The sequence below is a fragment of the Lucilia cuprina genome, chromosome 3 (genome assembly GCF_022045245.1).
Source record: "Lucilia cuprina isolate Lc7/37 chromosome 3, ASM2204524v1, whole genome shotgun sequence".
NCBI classification, from domain to species: Eukaryota; Metazoa; Arthropoda; class Insecta; order Diptera; family Calliphoridae; genus Lucilia; species Lucilia cuprina.
Window position 1 is genome coordinate 64,418,287 of NC_060951.1, and position 17,977 is coordinate 64,436,263.

At 27.3% G+C, this 17,977-nt stretch overlaps 1 protein-coding gene across 2 annotated transcripts; it reads right to left on the reverse strand.

The window, feature by feature from the left end:
• Positions 1 to 1,898: 1,898 nt before the first annotated feature.
• LOC111674805 (SET domain-containing protein SmydA-8) lies at positions 1,899 to 14,420 on the reverse strand. Of its 2 annotated transcripts, none has more exons than XM_023435461.2 (2): positions 13,366 to 14,420; positions 1,899 to 2,452 (listed from the first exon to the last, which is right to left on the reverse strand). In XM_023435461.2, exons 1-2 carry the CDS (start codon positions 14,227 to 14,229, stop codon positions 2,015 to 2,017), a joined length of 1,302 nt encoding a protein of 433 aa, XP_023291229.2. In that variant the 5' UTR covers positions 14,230 to 14,420; the 3' UTR covers positions 1,899 to 2,014. The 2 variants fall into 2 exon arrangements, with proteins under 2 accessions (XP_023291229.2, XP_023291228.2); XM_023435460.2 differs by lacking the exon at positions 13,366 to 14,420 and adding an exon at positions 6,646 to 8,251.
• Positions 14,421 to 17,977: the final 3,557 nt, after the last annotated feature.

The following is a 17,977-nucleotide window of genomic DNA, read 5'->3' on the forward strand; positions in this document are numbered from 1 at the left end:
ATTAATATACATTTCTTTAACAAATGTTAATTTATTTTAAGATTTTGCATTAGAACACAAATAAATAAAAATAAAATTTCAATAATTTTTATGTTATTATTTAGAATTGTTCATGTCTATTTCTATAAAAAAGAAAATAACAAATTATAACAACAGCAACAAATGAACCTTAAATCCTGTAAATATTTGTCAATTAGTAAATAATTGTCTGGTGTCTCAATTTTAATTTTATGTTTTTCATTTGTTATTTTTTTTTTTTGTATTTTGAACACTTGCATTTTATTTGAATAAATTCATTTATATTGAAACGATATTGTACTTACCTATACGAACACAATTAATAATCAAAACTATGTCAATTGGGCAACATTTGTTTATTTTTGAGTTTTTTTTTTTTTGCCATTCAAATTTTCAGTGTTTCGAGCTTTCTTTGTGGTACGGCCATGTTTTTGGTTTTTTTTTTCTTCTCTCGATCTTAATGAAATATTAAGGTATTTCCGTCATCAGTTCTTAGAAGATTAAAAATATAAAATTAACATAACTAAAAAAATAATAACATCCAAAATAAATATAGCATAGCAAAAATGTATTTTAATTAAAAAAACGCCCATCTACATAAATCATTTGTACGCACTCGTTTGAGACAGTCTGAAAACAAAATGTTTGTAAGTGAAATAATATTTTTACATTTTAGTAGACATTAGAAATTTAATTTTACAAAAAGTTTCTCACTTAAAAAAAAAAATACTGCAAACTAATTTATACACTTAAAGAAATAATATTTTCTTTTACTAAATATGAAAACCAACTGAATTAAAACTTACCGCAAGCTGAACTAGAACTTTACTCAAACCCATCTTGAAATAAATTTTAATTTAATCTAGAACTCAACTAGAACTATATGAAAACTAAAGTAGAACTTTAACTGAACAACAACTGAACTAGAACTGAACTAGAACTGAACTAGAACTGAACTAGAACTGAACTAGAACTTAACTAGAAATGAACTAGAACTGAACTAGAACTGAACTAGAACTGAACTAGAACTGAACTAGAACTGAACTATAACTGAACTATAACTGAACTAGAACTGAACTATAACTGAACTAGAACTAAACTAGAACTGAACTAGAACTAAACTAGAACTCCTAACAGAGTCTGAAAAAGAAGCTATTTATCTCGAAAAACACGATTTTTAGCAAATTCTCAATACCAAATAAAACAATATATTTCTTTTCTTATTTCATAAAACCATTTTTTCTTTCGGTGTAGTAAGCATATAAAAAACATAAAACTTAATTTTCTTTAGAAATTTTTTAAAATATATTAAGTAAATAATCGTTTGAATAAATGTTTTGTGCCAATTTCTTAAAAATGTAATTAACATTTTCCTATGGTTGATAAACCCATCAATTTTGTTAAGTGTAGGGAAAACATGACGTTTCGTAAATGTTTAACAAAATCTATGACAACGAATCTTTAAGGCTTGTTAAAAATAATACAATATTCTTTCTTATTTTAGTTGTTAAAAACTGCAACTACAAAATAATACAAATATGTATGTTTCTAATAAACAAAAACATATGCAAAATAATAAAACTAAAGACCTAATTTCACCCTGAGTTATTTGCTTAAATAAAATCTAAAAATGAATAATTACACAAATATTTTACACACACACACACAGATCTTCAAACAAAAAACTAACATGTCCGTCTGTTTTGTTTACATACTGTTGCAAGTGCAGATTTCACAACAGATCACGGTGATAGAGAGCAAGAAAAAGAAAACTAAAATAATGACAGCTGTCTAGAAATGTCAATTATCTTGTCTAAAATTTGTGTACTTTATTAAATACAATTTAATTTGTCATTAAAAACAATGTAAGATAATTTAATTTACTTTTTTTTTAATTATTAATTTTTTATTTCAAAATTCTAATCACACAACATAAATATTCAACTACAAAGTATAGTTAATATAATTAACATCACATTATGTTCTTAATTTACTCTCATTGTATTTGTTCGGTTATGAGTTTCCTTAAAGTACAATCACCAGCTCCTAGTTTCTCCAATAAACCCAATATTTCCTCTTTATAACGATCCCGACATTGCAATTGTTCTTCGGTATATTCCTCCTTTGACACTTTCGACATGCGCCATATAACATTAAGTTTGGCTTCGACTAACACATAATTTGTTGAGGGACAAAATCTGGGACAGACATCATTTATAAAGGTGATCATATCGCTAACACTGCTGACATTTATACGATTATTAATGGTGTTTAAGGCAAAATCTTGATAACGCGCCATTTTCGCATGAGGAAAGACTGCTTCGCAAGTGAGACAACGCCAATCAGGTTGCATGGTTTTCGTTTGCACTGGTATCACGATACCCTTACAGTTTTTTTCACGACAGAATAGCGCTGAGAGGTAGGTACCATTTTCCTGTTGCGGAAGATAAATAAATTATATTAACAATTTAAATACAAATGGAAAAAATTCTATAAAATAAATACTAAACTAGAACTGAACTAGAACTGAACTAGAACTGAACAAGAACTGAACTAGAACTGAACTAGAACTAGAACTAGAACTAGAACTAGAACTGAACTAGAACTGAACTGAACTGAACTAGAACTGAACAAGAACTAAAATAGAAATGTACTAGAACTGAAATAGAAATATACTAGAACTGAACTAGAACTGAACTAGAACTGAACTAGAACTGAACTAGAACTGAACTAGAACTGAACTAGAACTGAACTAGAACTGAACTAGAACTGAACTAGAACTGAACTAGAACTGAACTAAAACTGAACTAGAACTGAACTAGAACTGAACTAGAACTGAACTAGAACTGAACTAGAACTGAACTAGAACTGACCTAGAACAGAAAGTTCAAGTTATTTTGAAGAATTTTCTCAATATCTGATGGTTCATTGATGATTGGTCGCTAAAGCATAGTTACGTGCTAAAATTCTAACACTAGAAAAAAATTAATATCTTTAAAAGAAATAACAATAAAATACAAAAGGAAAAAATGCTGAAAATCCATAAATTGATTTTAAAGCCAAATATAAAAAAAATCAAAAGATATTATTTTTTAAGAGCAACATAAATCGACTTCCAAGAGGAAAACAAAAAATAAGTAAAATAAAACCAATTTAATTTTAAATAAATTTCAAAACATTTATGTTTTGCAAAAAGAAAATAATGTGAAAATAAGTGTAAATTTTTTAAGATTTTTTTTGTTTCCACTAAATAATTTAAAAATAAAAAGATTTTCAACATAAAAAATTAAACAGCCATATGACATGAGACAGAAAGTGTGTGTGAAAATTTAGAGTGGAATTTTAAGTTCTTTGAAATCGCTACAAAAAAAAATGTATTAAGTATGTTATGAATGAAGTTTGGTGGTTAAATAGTAAGTTTTTTCATTAAACAATTATAAAAACTATTAAATTGATTTAAATATTTTGAGCGTTAAACTATATTTGAGAATTAAGCTTTAGTTCTAAGATGACATTTTCGAACACCTATTTAAAGGGTAACGAAAATTCGTCTTAGAATCAATTAGATGTTTTGTTTAAAAATCTCAATTCATTTTCAAACACTCACATAACTAAATAAATGTATGTTAATTTATTTAAACAGCAATATAAACACACCATTAACGACAATAGAAGTAAAAATACGAAAAAAAATGAAATTAAAATAGTATTTTTTGTGTTGAAATAAAATAATTAATTTTGTTACGAAAAAAAGAAACATAACACAAAAAAATTTAATACAATTTCAATGTATTAATTATATTTTGTTTTTAGTTGTTGCTCTTTTTTTGTTGCTTTAGTGGACATTGACAAAGAATTTTTAATTTAAGGTACGTTGAACTTTTCAAATATATTATCTTTTATTTCAAAATTTTGTAGGTTCTATTGAAAATTTATTTTAAAAAGCCAACAAGTTGTTTGAAATTTAAAACGTAAAGTGACCGCAAATCGAGCAAAACAAAGTAAATAAACGAGTACAGTTTTATGTTGTTTTCAAAAAATAGAGTGATAATTTGTTAATAATTTACAAATTTTGGTAAGAGAACAATCGAGAAATATTATAGAGTTGTAATAGAATCCTTGTATTTTTATACCCATGATCTAAACGGAAGGAGAAGGGATTTTGTCATTTCTTCTGAAAAATACATCGAAATATTGAACTCAATATTTTATTACATTTTAATATGTTCTAACCATACCTACTAATATGTTATCATAATCAATGTTAACTCATAGAAGAATCTATATTGGATCGATAAAATTTTTGCAAAAATATTGATATAATCTTAAGGGGGCTAATGATTTTTTTTTATTCTAACACAATAGAACACCAAGTGTAATTTATCATTTAAGAATGATACTTTTTAAAAGAGATTTATAAAATTATCCGAATTTTCTTAAGGGCACTTCACACGATCATACTTTACGTACGTAAAATGAAAAAGTAAAATTAAATTCTAAAAGTCGTATGATTTATATTATTTGTGTTTATACGATTGGTATAAAACAATTGTTCAATTCACAATCGATGTTGTACCGTTGTATGTCAGCAGCTGCTGACATATAACTGGTATTTTCTATGCGAAAGTTCTATACAACTCTTACGACAATTTTTCATATGTTTTTCGAGTGTCGTAAGAAAATTCAGTGTTGTCAATTGTTTGTTTCAGCATATAAATAAAAAATTCAATCGGCAAAAATTTTGGCAGAAAAAACGATAAAGTGGTAACACAGAAATTACAAACAAACAGCTGTTTACCAAAACATAAATAAAATTTTATTAAAAACTGTTTATTTATTAGTTTAAATGTGGAATAATGAAAATAATAGAATTTTAAATAAAAATGAAATTAATTTGGTTTATTTTGCTCGTTTAATTATTTAATATTATTTGTTTTTTTTTTACTTTTGACATTGTTTGTTTTGATTGTTTTTTTTTTTTTTTTTTTTTTTGTGAACATAAACTTATGACTTGCTACAAAAATCTGTTCACAAACACTCTTACTACACTTTAGTAGATACAATATACTACTTGATTGTGAATTGAACAAATAACAAAGTAAGATTGTAACAGCTGTTTCCCTTTTTAGTATGTGTTTACATAAAAATACATCCCTGATTTAATGCGACCAAATTGCATTTTTTTTTAAATTTCAAAATAAATTAGATAGCTATACGACTATCAAATTTTTCATCTGTATTCCCTTTCAATGTGTGATGGTTTCATGAGGTCCTAGGGTAAAATGAGGTCCGAACATCCGTCTAGACATTTAGACCATTCGGGGTGTATGGTTGTATGGGATCTAGGCCGATGGACCAATCATAACTATTTTCAATAGATTTTCTCAGTGGTTTTAACAAAAGTGGTTTCAGTGGTTTTAACTAACATCAATAGATCTTGGAAATTGGAAGATGTAGCTTGCGCAAGGTTTATGGACAAAGTTTAAATGTACACACAGATGGTCATAGCTAAATCGACTATTTTAAGGTGAATATTACAAACACCCAGTACTGTGGTGTAGGGTATAACAACAAGTAAACTGAAAATGATATCGCGTTATTTCCAAAGTTAGGGGAAAAATTGCAGATGAAAGTTTGTGTATGATGCGAAATTAAAAAAAAATCTTATAATTTGTTTTGTAATAAAATATTTTTTTTAAACTCATTGTGATCAAGCGAATATAATTCTTATTTTTTTTTACAATAATTTTTTTATTGAAAACTGTGCTATTATTGAAAAAAATTATGATTTCAAAATTAGTTTTCGTTACTAATTTTATTTAAAATACTTAGCTTTCGTTTTATTTAGTAATATTTTAAGGAAATAATTTAACTATAAAAGATGTACTATCTCAGCCTTATGTGATTTTGTCAGAATATTAGTTTGTTCAGCAAACAAATGTATATTAAAGTTTACTTTCTCTCGAAGCTTAAACTAAAGCAGCTAGGTACACATGTTCCTTTCTCACGACACAAACAAGCGAAACGTTTTTTAAATCAGGCATCGGTAGAGAGTCAAAATGAGCTCTCTAATTGGTTTTGTTTGTTTCTTAGTTGTGTTTGCGCTTGCGTACGAGTAAAAGCTATAGAGATTAAAAATCGTATCCCTCTAAATAATCATGTTGATTGCTCCTTCGTTGTAGACGAATACATATGAGTAAAAATATTTTTTATCACTGGAATACTATCAATTCTATGGAAAGAAGTAAAATTAACGAACAGAAAAAATTCCTAAGGTTTCTCTATATTGATTTTTTTAACTTTTGCTATAAAAAAAAGTTGAACTATCGATAAAATCCTTTTTTAACTATAAATATTTAATGAGAAAAATTTAGTTTTCAAACTACAGAAAAATTTTTGCCAACATTCATATAAAATATGTATAAGAAGTAAGCACTTATTAAAAATTTAAAAATTTCACAAGCATGTTTTTCTCAACATTCACATTTCCCTTAAGAAACCTTACAAATTTATTATTTATGAATATTTAAGTTCTTGGTCATCTAATTCAATTAGACGACTTTCACTTTTGTGTTTTTAATATGTAAATTTTTGTTCACATTACAACACCCTACTTGCAATACTCACTGTATTATCGTTACACCTGACACAATCACATATAAAATTTTTGGTCATTCTTAAGAAAATACATCTTGTTAAATTACTCCATAAAATTTTCGTATATGTTGTCGTAATCTCTGCACCTTTGGGTATAAAACGAGCAGCTCTTACCAAAACCATGCAGGTTTTACCAAAATAATGACTAGCATTGGGCGTGCATTCATGATTCATGACGGCGGTTAGGGGGAAAAGACCCCTAAGTAGGGTTTCATGTTCTCCTACCCTACAGGGTGTTTCAAAGGCATTCGTGTTACACACGCCTACATTGCGAAAGAGACGATCCATAAAAAGTTTATCGGTAGTGGGAAATTTACGGAAACATTGAGCCGCTTTAATAATTTCTTGGCGATAACCCCGATCATTATTAGCCTGCATTGCATTAATTAAAGCGCGTTGATCCTCATTGAGAAAGAAGACACGTATGGCGGTTAGAAGGCGTAAGGACATGGAGTTTACGGGAGGATAAGAATCATCTTCTGTCTGCTCCTCCGTCTGCTGCTTTGGCTCTACTAGTTCGGGCGATTTTTCATGAACATCAGCTACCAGACCATTACCATTCGATCCGTTCGTGTTATTGTTATGCCTAGCAATTCCCTTGCCTTTGACTTTACCATTGCCAACGCCATTGGCCTTGCCATTGCTGGTAATGGTTGTATTGTTGTTTCTGTTGGCATTTATCTGCTTCATATCCATCGGTTGCCAACGTTGAAATAATTGACATTCATTGTGATGTTCTGGCGAATCGGCACATTTATCACACACTGGTAGTGTGCATTTGTTTTTGCATAAAAAATCCTTGACCCCCAATAATTTATGACAACAGACGCAAGTATTTAATATAGAACCTTTACGTGCTGTTGGCCCCACAACCAATGCTCTCTCGCGAAATATAGTTTCGCCCTGTTGTATATCGCGTGTGGCAAATACACCACGTCCTGCCACTTTTGAAGGGCCTATTGTCCAGTTAGGCTCAGGGTCACGTAAATCTGATAAATGCAGGTCAATAAGGCGAGCCAGCTCAGCTGGTGTCGCCATTGTTTACAAGTTGTATAAGTATGTATGTAAATCTCTATTTTAGAGAATGAACAACAGTGTGAGTGTGTGTTTGTATCTATGTTTAAGTGTGAGTAAGGATACAGTTTTTTTTTTTTAAACAAACACTCCGTTAAACAATACAACACCGTGCAACAATACACTATACAAGGATGACAACAAACACGTACATATTAAAAAAGGCTTCACAATGTTGCAACTTGAAACCGTTATGAAAAAATAAACACACAAACACTTGAAATTTAAAGGTTTATTAAATTCTGTTTATTTTTTGTTAATATTTTCTTCTTTTTTTAATATTTTTTATTTAGCCTTTTTCAGAAAAACCGCACCGTTCATTGCGAGTTGCAACAGATAACTAAAGCGGCCCAAAGTACTTGTTCAACAATTGTCTGGCCTCTGGTACAAAAACGCTTATATTTCACTATGAATTTTGTTTCTTTTCATTTTTTTTTTATTTTTACTTTTTTTCTCATAAATATGTGTGTTTTAGCTCAAGTGCAGAAAAATTACGCGTGAAAAACCGAAAGAAAATGCCCAAAAACCCAACGACATTAAAAAAAACAACCACAATATTTTTTTTTCTTCTCTAAGAACTATTACCGCACAACGTGTTTGCTTTACTTTATTTCTTGAAGAAAAAACAAAATATTGTAAGAACAAAATCTTAGAGAAAATTGCGCTAAAACTCACAGACACATACATACTTATTAAAAAAATTTAGAATAAAATATGATTTTCCAATGTTTAGAAAATTGGCAGCAGCAGTGGCAGCGAGTTGTGGCTATGAAGCACAAACATTGCTATTGCACAATGGGTTAAAAATTATCAAAAGGTCTATGTATTTACTAGTCTATAGACTAATATAAATACATATATAATAGTCTATTGTCTAGTCAGTGGTCTACTAAGTCATTAAGTTTAGTCTGTGAACAAATCTATTAAGTAGTCTATTAATTGATATTTACTAACCTGTGATCAAATATATGAACTTTTACTAGTTTATGCACAATTCTACTCTATGAACTAGACAATAGTATTGACTAGAATATTCTATTAACTAGTATGTGCCATGAACTCCTGACTAACTTATGGACTAGTACCTAACAAGTCCTTGAACTCTATAGTTGGTGGGCCAGCCTGCTGATTATTTGGTGGATTAAACAGTGAACTATACTGTGAATAAGTCTATAAACATGCTCACCAACTAGTTCATAAACAAGTCTATGGACATTAATTAAAAAAGTACTCAGTAAATCTCCCCCTAAAATGTTGCCAACTTAACCCATTGTGCATTCATACGTGCTTGTATCTCTTTGCACCCTTTATAATTGGTTCAAAATGCATGAATATGTAGACTGCCTAAAGATTGCTATAAAAATTCTGCTGCTGAGCTCTTTTTAGCCAAAGCTAACTTAGCCAATATGTTGTTATGTCTACTATATTTAGGTTCTTGTCTAGACTAATTTATTGAAGGTAACAGCAACAACTATATAAAGAAAATAAATTAGTAAAGAGCAAAACGTCACAGCGGAAAACTCATACATCATGATAGACAGGTCTGCATGTGTGCATGCCAATGAGAATATGGGTGGTTCCATAGAAAACTTGATAAAAAAAAAAACTAAATAAAAAATCATTCCTATAGCGAATCAGAAATGTGAGAAAAATTTAATACAGTAAGTTTTTTCTTTTAAAAATTCTTAATACTTTCATTCTAAAAAGACTTGATATTTGCAAATACCCTTACATCTGCTCACATCGCAATTATCCTAATAAGCGTATACATTATCGTTTATAAAATGCTTTCAACAACTTTTCATTGCCATTTATTGTTATTTCATTGCAATGAACTTGCTAATTAAATTTCTTCATTTATTATTTATTTTTTACTAAAATTTCAATTTGTTGATGTCAGTATATTTTAATAAATTTCATTTTCATTACATTGTTGCAAAATACAGTTGCATCTACATACTCGCTAACAAAATTATGCATTGATATTCAAATATTTAATTGCATACATCATTACATAGTTTTACACTTCAAATTGCTTTTAATTGCAAGGTATTTTGTTAAAAGAGATTGTTGTCAAATCTATATAAATTCTTAACAAGTTGAATTTAAGAATGAAAAACAATAAATACATATTTACACTTAGAAAAAAAAACGGCAAAAACTAACTAAGAAACCAACTAAGTAACTAACTAAGTAACTAACTAACTAATTTACTAACTAACTAACTAACTAACTAACTAACTAACTAACTTACTAATTAACTAACTAACTAACTAAATAACTAAATAACTAAATAACTAAATAACTAAATAACTAAATAACTAAATAACTAAATAACTAAATATCTAGATAACTAAATAACTAAATAACTAAATAAATAACTAAATAACTAAATAACCAAATAACTAAATAACCAAATAACTAAATAACTAAATAACTAAATAACTAAATAACTAAATAACTAAATAACTAAATAACTAAATAACTAAATAACTAAATAACTAAATAACTAAATAACTAAATAACTAAATAACTAAATAACTAAATAACTAAATAACTAAATAACTAAATAACTAAATAACTAAATAACTAAATAACTAAATAACTAAATAACTAAATAACTAAATAACTAAATAACTAAATAACTAAATAACTTAGTAACTTAATAAATAAATAAATAAATAACTAAATAATTGAAAAACTAATTTTCTAAAACAGGCTTTATAAAGGAGTCATAATCATGCGTGGACAGCTCTTCATAAAATTTGGAGAATTTATCTAAAAGATCGTTATGCTGAATATCACTGCGACACTAAAGTCACTAAACCAATTTTAAGCGTTTAAAAAATTGTTTAAATTATGGTTGTGGTCAAATAATGACCGATCATTACAAAAATCGCCAGTTTCATCCCTTATACAAAGCTTAGTTGTACCTATTTTTGGAGAGATAGTTGTGTACATGAAGTAATTATGACATAAAAAAACCTAAATCAGTTGGTCCGGTTGTATGAGGGAAAGATGAAAAAATTAACCGATTTTAACAATTTTCAATAAGATCTGTCCCTGTGCCAAAAAAATACGTTTGGTCCAAATTTTAATAAAATAAATTAAAAATTTCGGCAAGTTACTTGCGCACTTTTAGGCGTAAGATCGATATGGTAGTGTAGGGTATAAAAGTATACTTCAAACATTTAGCACACAAAGTAACCAAAATGCAAACAGTTAAGAAAATTTATTTCTATTTGATATTGATCTTGAAAATCCAATACCTTGTTGTGCTATCACTTTGTTCAATTTACAATAATAATGTCCAAATTTGTTTTATTTAAATATCATTAACTTTGTTTATGTTTAATTCATTCATAGATTATTATTGGCACTTAACCAAATTTTTTTTAAATATCTATCTCATGCTACAAATTTTATATATAGAAAGCTTTTTATATCAAAGCTTTTTCTCTTTTTTAACAAATATATGCTCTTAAATTGTTATTTTCTGCAATAAATTAGTTTTATATTTATATGTTGACATATTCATCAAATTAAAATAAAAAAATATCAAATTTTAAATATAAAAAATTTTTGCCACGCGCCCTTGCAGTCACGTTTACTTATAGATTTGATTATATATTTGAATGAAATTTATTTGTTTATTAAGATTATAATTGTTTAAATTTACTTTAATATATGTTTGTATGTGCATCTATTTATTTAAAATATGTACACCAGATATTTAAAGTTTGTCATAGCATTTGATACCCTTCGTTATACAAACGTACATATACAAACATATAGTTATAATTCCAAAATGAGAGAATGAACTAAAAACGATCAGTAATAAACACATTTAAACATAAAGTATCAACCGTTTCCGCCCTTGCCTTAATTACTCTGTATTTAAATTAGCATTTCAACAGAATTTCAAATTTATTTAATGTCTTATAGTGGCTAATGACAAAAAGGCCGATTATAACGATAGACAGACAGACAGACAGACAGACAGACAGACAGACAGACAGACAGATGCATTGACAAGCAACAACACCTTCTCGGCAAGTGGCATAAAATTTCATAAATTGTTTTCTATATTTTGTGCTTTGTGATTTTATTCTAAATACAAAAGTTATTTTTAAAATATTTGAATTTTGTTTAATTTAATTTTTTGTTAATATGTGTGTCTGTGTTGGTTTTTTTTAATCATGCATATGGAAGTGAAGATGTGCATGTTAGCAGGATGTATGTACAAATTGAAAAAGATTTTTAATAATTTTATTTTTTAAGATTTAAAAAAATGTTACAGAATTCATAATAATAATGAATAGTGTAAAAATGAAAAATTACAGAGCATTTTCTTTTCGAAATTTTATGGTATTCAATTAATTTTAATTACATTTTTAAGGCGTATGAATCGTGTCAGTGAAGGTGAATTTTTTAATTAATGTAATGTGAAATTTTTAAATATAAATTTAAATCGTGAATATCTAATTGCAAAATATAGTCAAGATCTTTGCAAAGATCTTTCTTATATAGAACCAAGTTCTTAGTAAATTAAAGTTTAACTAAACGTTTTACTTAGTAGAAAATTTACTTTTTTGTAAAGCAAAAACTTTTCTATGAAAAAGTTGGCATCTTGTCAAAGATCGTTTTCATATTCGAGTTCTGATCTTGAAAAATTTTCCATTAAAATATCTATAGCGAAGCTGTAATCCTGAGAAAGAGTTTTTAAATAGAAACCTAGTGATCCTAAAACTTTTCTATTGAAAAGTAGTGATTCAGATAAAGAACTTTTGAATGTTTGTGATCTTGGCAAATAACTTTTCTGTAGTAAAGTTGTGACCTTGATCTTTTAAAAGAATTCATCTATAACACTTTTATTAAAAAATTTGGAAACTTGACTAATAATTTTCTATGGAAGAGAAGTGATCTTGACAAAAAACGTTTGTAAAAAAAAGTTGTGATCTTCAAAAAAAAAAAAAACTTTTCTGTAAAAAAGTTATGATCAAGAAAATAAACATCTGTATAGAAATTTTATGGTCTAAACTAAGAACTTTTCTATACAAAAATTGTGAATTGTCAATGATTCTTTCTGTCATGATCATGCCAATTAAATTTATGATCTTGCCAATGAACTTTCCTATAGAATATGTGTGATTTTGTCAAAGAATTTTTTAACAAAAACTTGTGAATTCACCTATAGAAAAATGGTAAACTTAATAAAGAACTTTTCTTTTAAAAAAGTTTTGAACTTGAAAAATAATTTTCTATGGAAAAGAAGTGATCTTGACAAAACACGTTTGTATAGAAAAGTTGTGATTTAAAAAATGAACAATTCTGTAGAGTAGTTGTGATGAAGAAAAATAACTTCTACATAGAAATTTTATGGTCTAAACAAAAAGCTTTTCTATAGAAATGTTATGATCTTGTCAACATTTTTTTCTGTAGATCTTGTAGTGATCTTGCCAATTAATCTATAGAAAAGTTGTAAATTTAAAAAAGAGCTTTTCTTTATTCAAAACCAAGACTGGTGAGGTTTTTTTCAAAAATCACGAACTGATTCCTATTCCATTTTATTCCAAAAAAATACAATATTTCTAAATTTACTTTCTTAAAACTCACCGTTGGATCGCAACACCTCTCACAAGAGCAAATAAATTGTTTTGTCATGGCTAAGAAAACTCTTCTAGCCAATGTGCTCCACAATATCTTTGCATAAGCCATAACAATTTCCTCACCCTTAGCTATGGGTCGAGCAGCAGTTAACACAATAGTTTCACCATCTTCAAAATGATGATTTGCATTCGGTGTACACTTGTGATTAAGTAGACCGGCTAAAGGAAATAAAGCACGTACCAATACCTCATGACCACCGACACAACTGCGACCCTCAAATGCATTTGTATTATAAGCACAAATAGTACGATAGAAATAATCCAACATATCTGATTCTTTGGGAAAGTATTCAAAACAATTAGAGGCATTTAAAACCTCTTTCATATAATATTTATCGGCGTTAGCTTGCAGGGCATAGAGCAGTTTACGCTGTAATTCATCTAAACGGAAACAACGTATTATGGAAACTATACGCAAAGCATGACGATTGATTTTGGTGGTATCTTTAGGTTTCCATTTGCGAAATAGCAAACACTCCATGGCATGTCTATCGGAGGTTATGCATTTATCACATACCGGCGTTGTGCAACCATTTTTACACATTATTTCCTCATCACTGCCCTCGAGATGACAATAACACACACAGCAAGTATTTATAGTGGAGGACATATTGGCTGTAGGTCCCGCCAGTATAGCATGTTCGCGCAAAATGACTTCACCCACGGCTATATCCCTGGTGGCAAAAATGCCTCTGCCAGATATGGGAGAGTCCAAAACTTGCCATGCTGGATCTTTTTCTAACAATTCACCTAAATGCACATTTATCAATTCGGCCAATTCCTGCGTAGAAACACTTATAGTCATGGACATTTTGGCATTTATTGTTATTATGTATTTATTTATTTATTGGAATTTTATTTAAAATGCTTTGCGTAACAGTTATTTTTATATTTTTTTATTGTATTATTGTATTAAGCTTTTTTTTTCTTATTCTCTAGTATACACGATCTTTAACTTGAACACATTTTTTCCCGACTACCGATACCGTTTAAATTCTATTGCCAACTAAAGAAACTATCACGACACATTACAAAAAAGTTAAAATTTCCTAAGAAAATCAAAATCAGAAATGAAAATCTCTCGCTACAATACTCGGCTAATAAAATAGATTCAACTCAAATATTTTTTATCGGCCAAAATAAACAGAATAAGAAAACAATAACAAAATCAAAGCAAATAAAACTTAATTCATTAAATTGTGTGGAAAAATAAAATATTTGGAAATTGTGGGAGGTAGTAGTATTTGTTTAACATTTCGAGAATATAAATGCACTCAAAAATAGTTTTTGATTTTAGAAAAAGTTTAATGAACATTTTTTTCTTTAAACAAATTTTATTAACCCTTTAAGAAAGAGTTAAGAGAAAATCTGGAGTAAATTTTCGTTATTAGTAAAAGTTTAAAAAAAAACTTAGCTGAAAGAACCTTGGACTTTTCTGGCGAACAGTTTTATAGAATAGGTGATCATGTCACCGCATTTTCCTAAAAAAAGATAACACAGATTTTTTTGGTAGAATAGATCTTTTCTTTAGAAAAGTTTGTGATCATGTGAAAAGATATTTTCTATAGAAAAGTTTGTGATCTTTAGAAAAGATTATTTCTATAGAAAAGTTTGTGACCTTGAAAAAATATATTTTATAATGAAAAGTTTTTGATCTTGTGAACAGATCTTTCATATAGAAAAGTTTGTGATCTTGTGAACAGATCATTTCTATAGAAAAGTTTGTGATCTTATGAACAGATTTTTTCTATACAAAAGTTTGTTATCTTGTGAAAATATATTTTATAATGAAAAGTTTTTGGTCTTGTGTACAGGTCTTTTCTATAGAAAAGTTTGTTATCTTGTGAAAAGATCATTTCTATGGAAAAGTTTGTGACCTTGTGCAAATATATTTTATAATGAAAAATTTTTGATCTTGTGAACAGATCTTTTATATAGAAAAGTTTGTGATCTTGTGAACAGATCATTTCTATAGAAAAGTTTGTGATCTTATGAACAGATCTTTTCTATTCCAAAGTTTGTTATCTTGTGAAAATATATTTTATAATAAAAAGTTTTTGATCTTGTGAACAGATCTTTTATACAGAAAAGTTTCTGATTTTTTCTATAGAAAAGTTTGTGATCTTGTGAAAAGATCATTTCTATAGAAAAGTGCAAATATATTTTATAATGAAAAGTTTTAGTTCTTGTGAACATATTTTTTCTATAGAAAAGTTTGTGATCTTGTGAAATAATATTTTCTATATAAAAGTTTGTGATACTGTTAAAAGATCTTTTCTTAAGAAAAGTTTGCTATTTCGTGAACAGATCTATCTAGAAAAGTTTGTTATTTTGTAATCTTGTGAAAAATCTTTTCTAAAAGAGTTTGTTATCTAGTGAACCGATTTTTTATATACAAAGTTTGTGATATTGCGATCAGATCATTTCTATAGAAAAGTTTGTGATCTTGTGAACAGATGTTTTTTTTTTTTGAAAAGTTTATTATCTTGAAAAAGATCTCTTCTAAAAAAAAGTTTTGTAATCTTGTAAACAAATTTTTTCTATAGAAAAATTTGCTATATTCTATAGAACATTGAACATAACTTTTCTATTGTAAATATTACGATCTTATGCACAGAACTTTCCTATGGATCTTAGTCGCATAACTTTTCTAAAGAAACGTTTTTGGTCTCATTCACAGCAATTTTATTTAAAAAAGTAAGTATTGTTAAGTGATTAAACAATTGTTTAAAAGAAAAATTTTAAATAAAAAACAATTTGTAATTGTCTACCAAACAACAACATTCTACAATTTTTTTTTTAAACATTTGCCAGCAAGCTCACAACTGTACACATGACATTGTCATTTACTCGAACAATTAACAATTAATCAAAATGAAATGCGATGACAAATTGTTTTGAAACAAGTACGATCGTGATATTTTTAACAAAAACACCTAAAAGTATGCTGTTATAAAAATCATAGAAAGAAAAGTTATTTTCAAAAGTTTCGTGGGGTTGTTGAATGAGATAAAAATTATTTATGCTTAAGAGCTTTTGGGATTTTGCTAAAGTTTTCAGATCGTTTTGAGATCAATAATAAAAAGCTCTAAAATATGTTTTATATCAGACAGACAAATGATAAAATGTTAATTTAAAAATCTATTAGAAGATCTCCGCATAAAAAAAGTAATTTTGAGGAAATTGTTGCCCTAAAATTTAATATTTTAAATTTAAAAAACACAAACATAATAATTTTAAATTTAGATATTATAAATTTTTAAAATATTTTTTGCTGAAAATTTCTTATTTTCATGTGTTTTAGTAAACTTTGTAAACAAATTGTAGTCGTCGATTTTAATTAATATATTTACATAATTTTAATTAAATTAATTATAATTTTTCCTAATTTTATTATTTTGTTTTTAATTTTCCGCTTTTCATTTATAATTATTAAAAAAGAAAATTCCTGTGTTTTACCAAATTTAAAAAAAAAATATTTTGACAATGCGTTAAAATTATACTTCATGCGTTAAATAATGTTGGGAAAAACAAACAAAATAAATAAATTTCAACGAAAACTATTTTAAATATAAATGAATATAACACAAAACTATTTGTTGTAATTTATTATCAAACTTGTCATAAATTGAAAGTGAAAATTCTATATATTTTCATATCTAAATGCGATATTAATGTCGTCTTTCTTGACTTTATAACAAATAAAAACAAAATATTGTTTGGCACTTTAAAACATCTATTTTTCTAATTTTCTAGTTGTTAAGTTTGTCGGCTACTTAAATTTTGTAGTTTTCTTTTTTTTTGAATTTTGTAAAATTTTTAAAAGATTTTAACCAGAGCATGTAATAAATAATATTTTTAATTAGACATAAAGATTTGCTTCCATTCAAAAATTTTGCTTAAATTTTAAGAGCAAATTTTTTTAATTTTAAAATTTTATTTTTTGTTGTTTTAGTTTACTTTTTATTTTTTTAGAATTTTTCTTTTTATATTTATTGTTATAGCATTTTTGTTTAAATAATTTTAAATGGTTTTGTAAGTGAACTGATGTAAAACAGATCGTTTTTTTCGTGTTATTCTTGATCAAACGCAATTTTAACAAGTTTTCTTGATTTGTTTAAATTGGCAGCAGAAAAGTGTTTGTAACGTGTTTGATAATGAACTTGTATTTTCTTTGTTAAGTAAATAACTAATTTAAATGCAACAGGAAACTATTTAATTGAAACTTATTTTAATTTAAATTCTATTTAAATTATTTTAATTTAGCCTACAGACTCATAAACTAGTCAATAAACTATTCAACAGTCCATAAACTATTCAGCAGATTAGTGAACAACCTAGTTTTTTGACTAGGTCAATAGACAAGTCAATTTTGCAGTCTATATTTTATTTAAAAGTCTAGCCTATAGACTTATAAATAATCTGGACATTAGACTGGTCCATATACTAGCCAATAGTCATGTCTACTAGTCAAGAAATTAGTTGGAAGAGTAATCAACTCACAAGCATATACTGGTCCTATTGACTGATCAACAGAAAAGTCTATAGACGGATTAATA

What these genes read in the sequence shown, in the direction of transcription:
- LOC111674805 (XM_023435460.2), bottom strand. Translation starts at nt 7,713, where the DNA reads ATGGCGACACCAGCTGAGCTGGCTCGCCTTATTGACCTGCATTTATCA. An exon ending in TCAGGTGTAACGATAATACA is followed by an intron (nt 2,453 to 6,645) that starts GTGAGTATTGCA and finishes CTTCCGCAACAG; the next exon opens with GAAAATGGTACCTACCTCTC.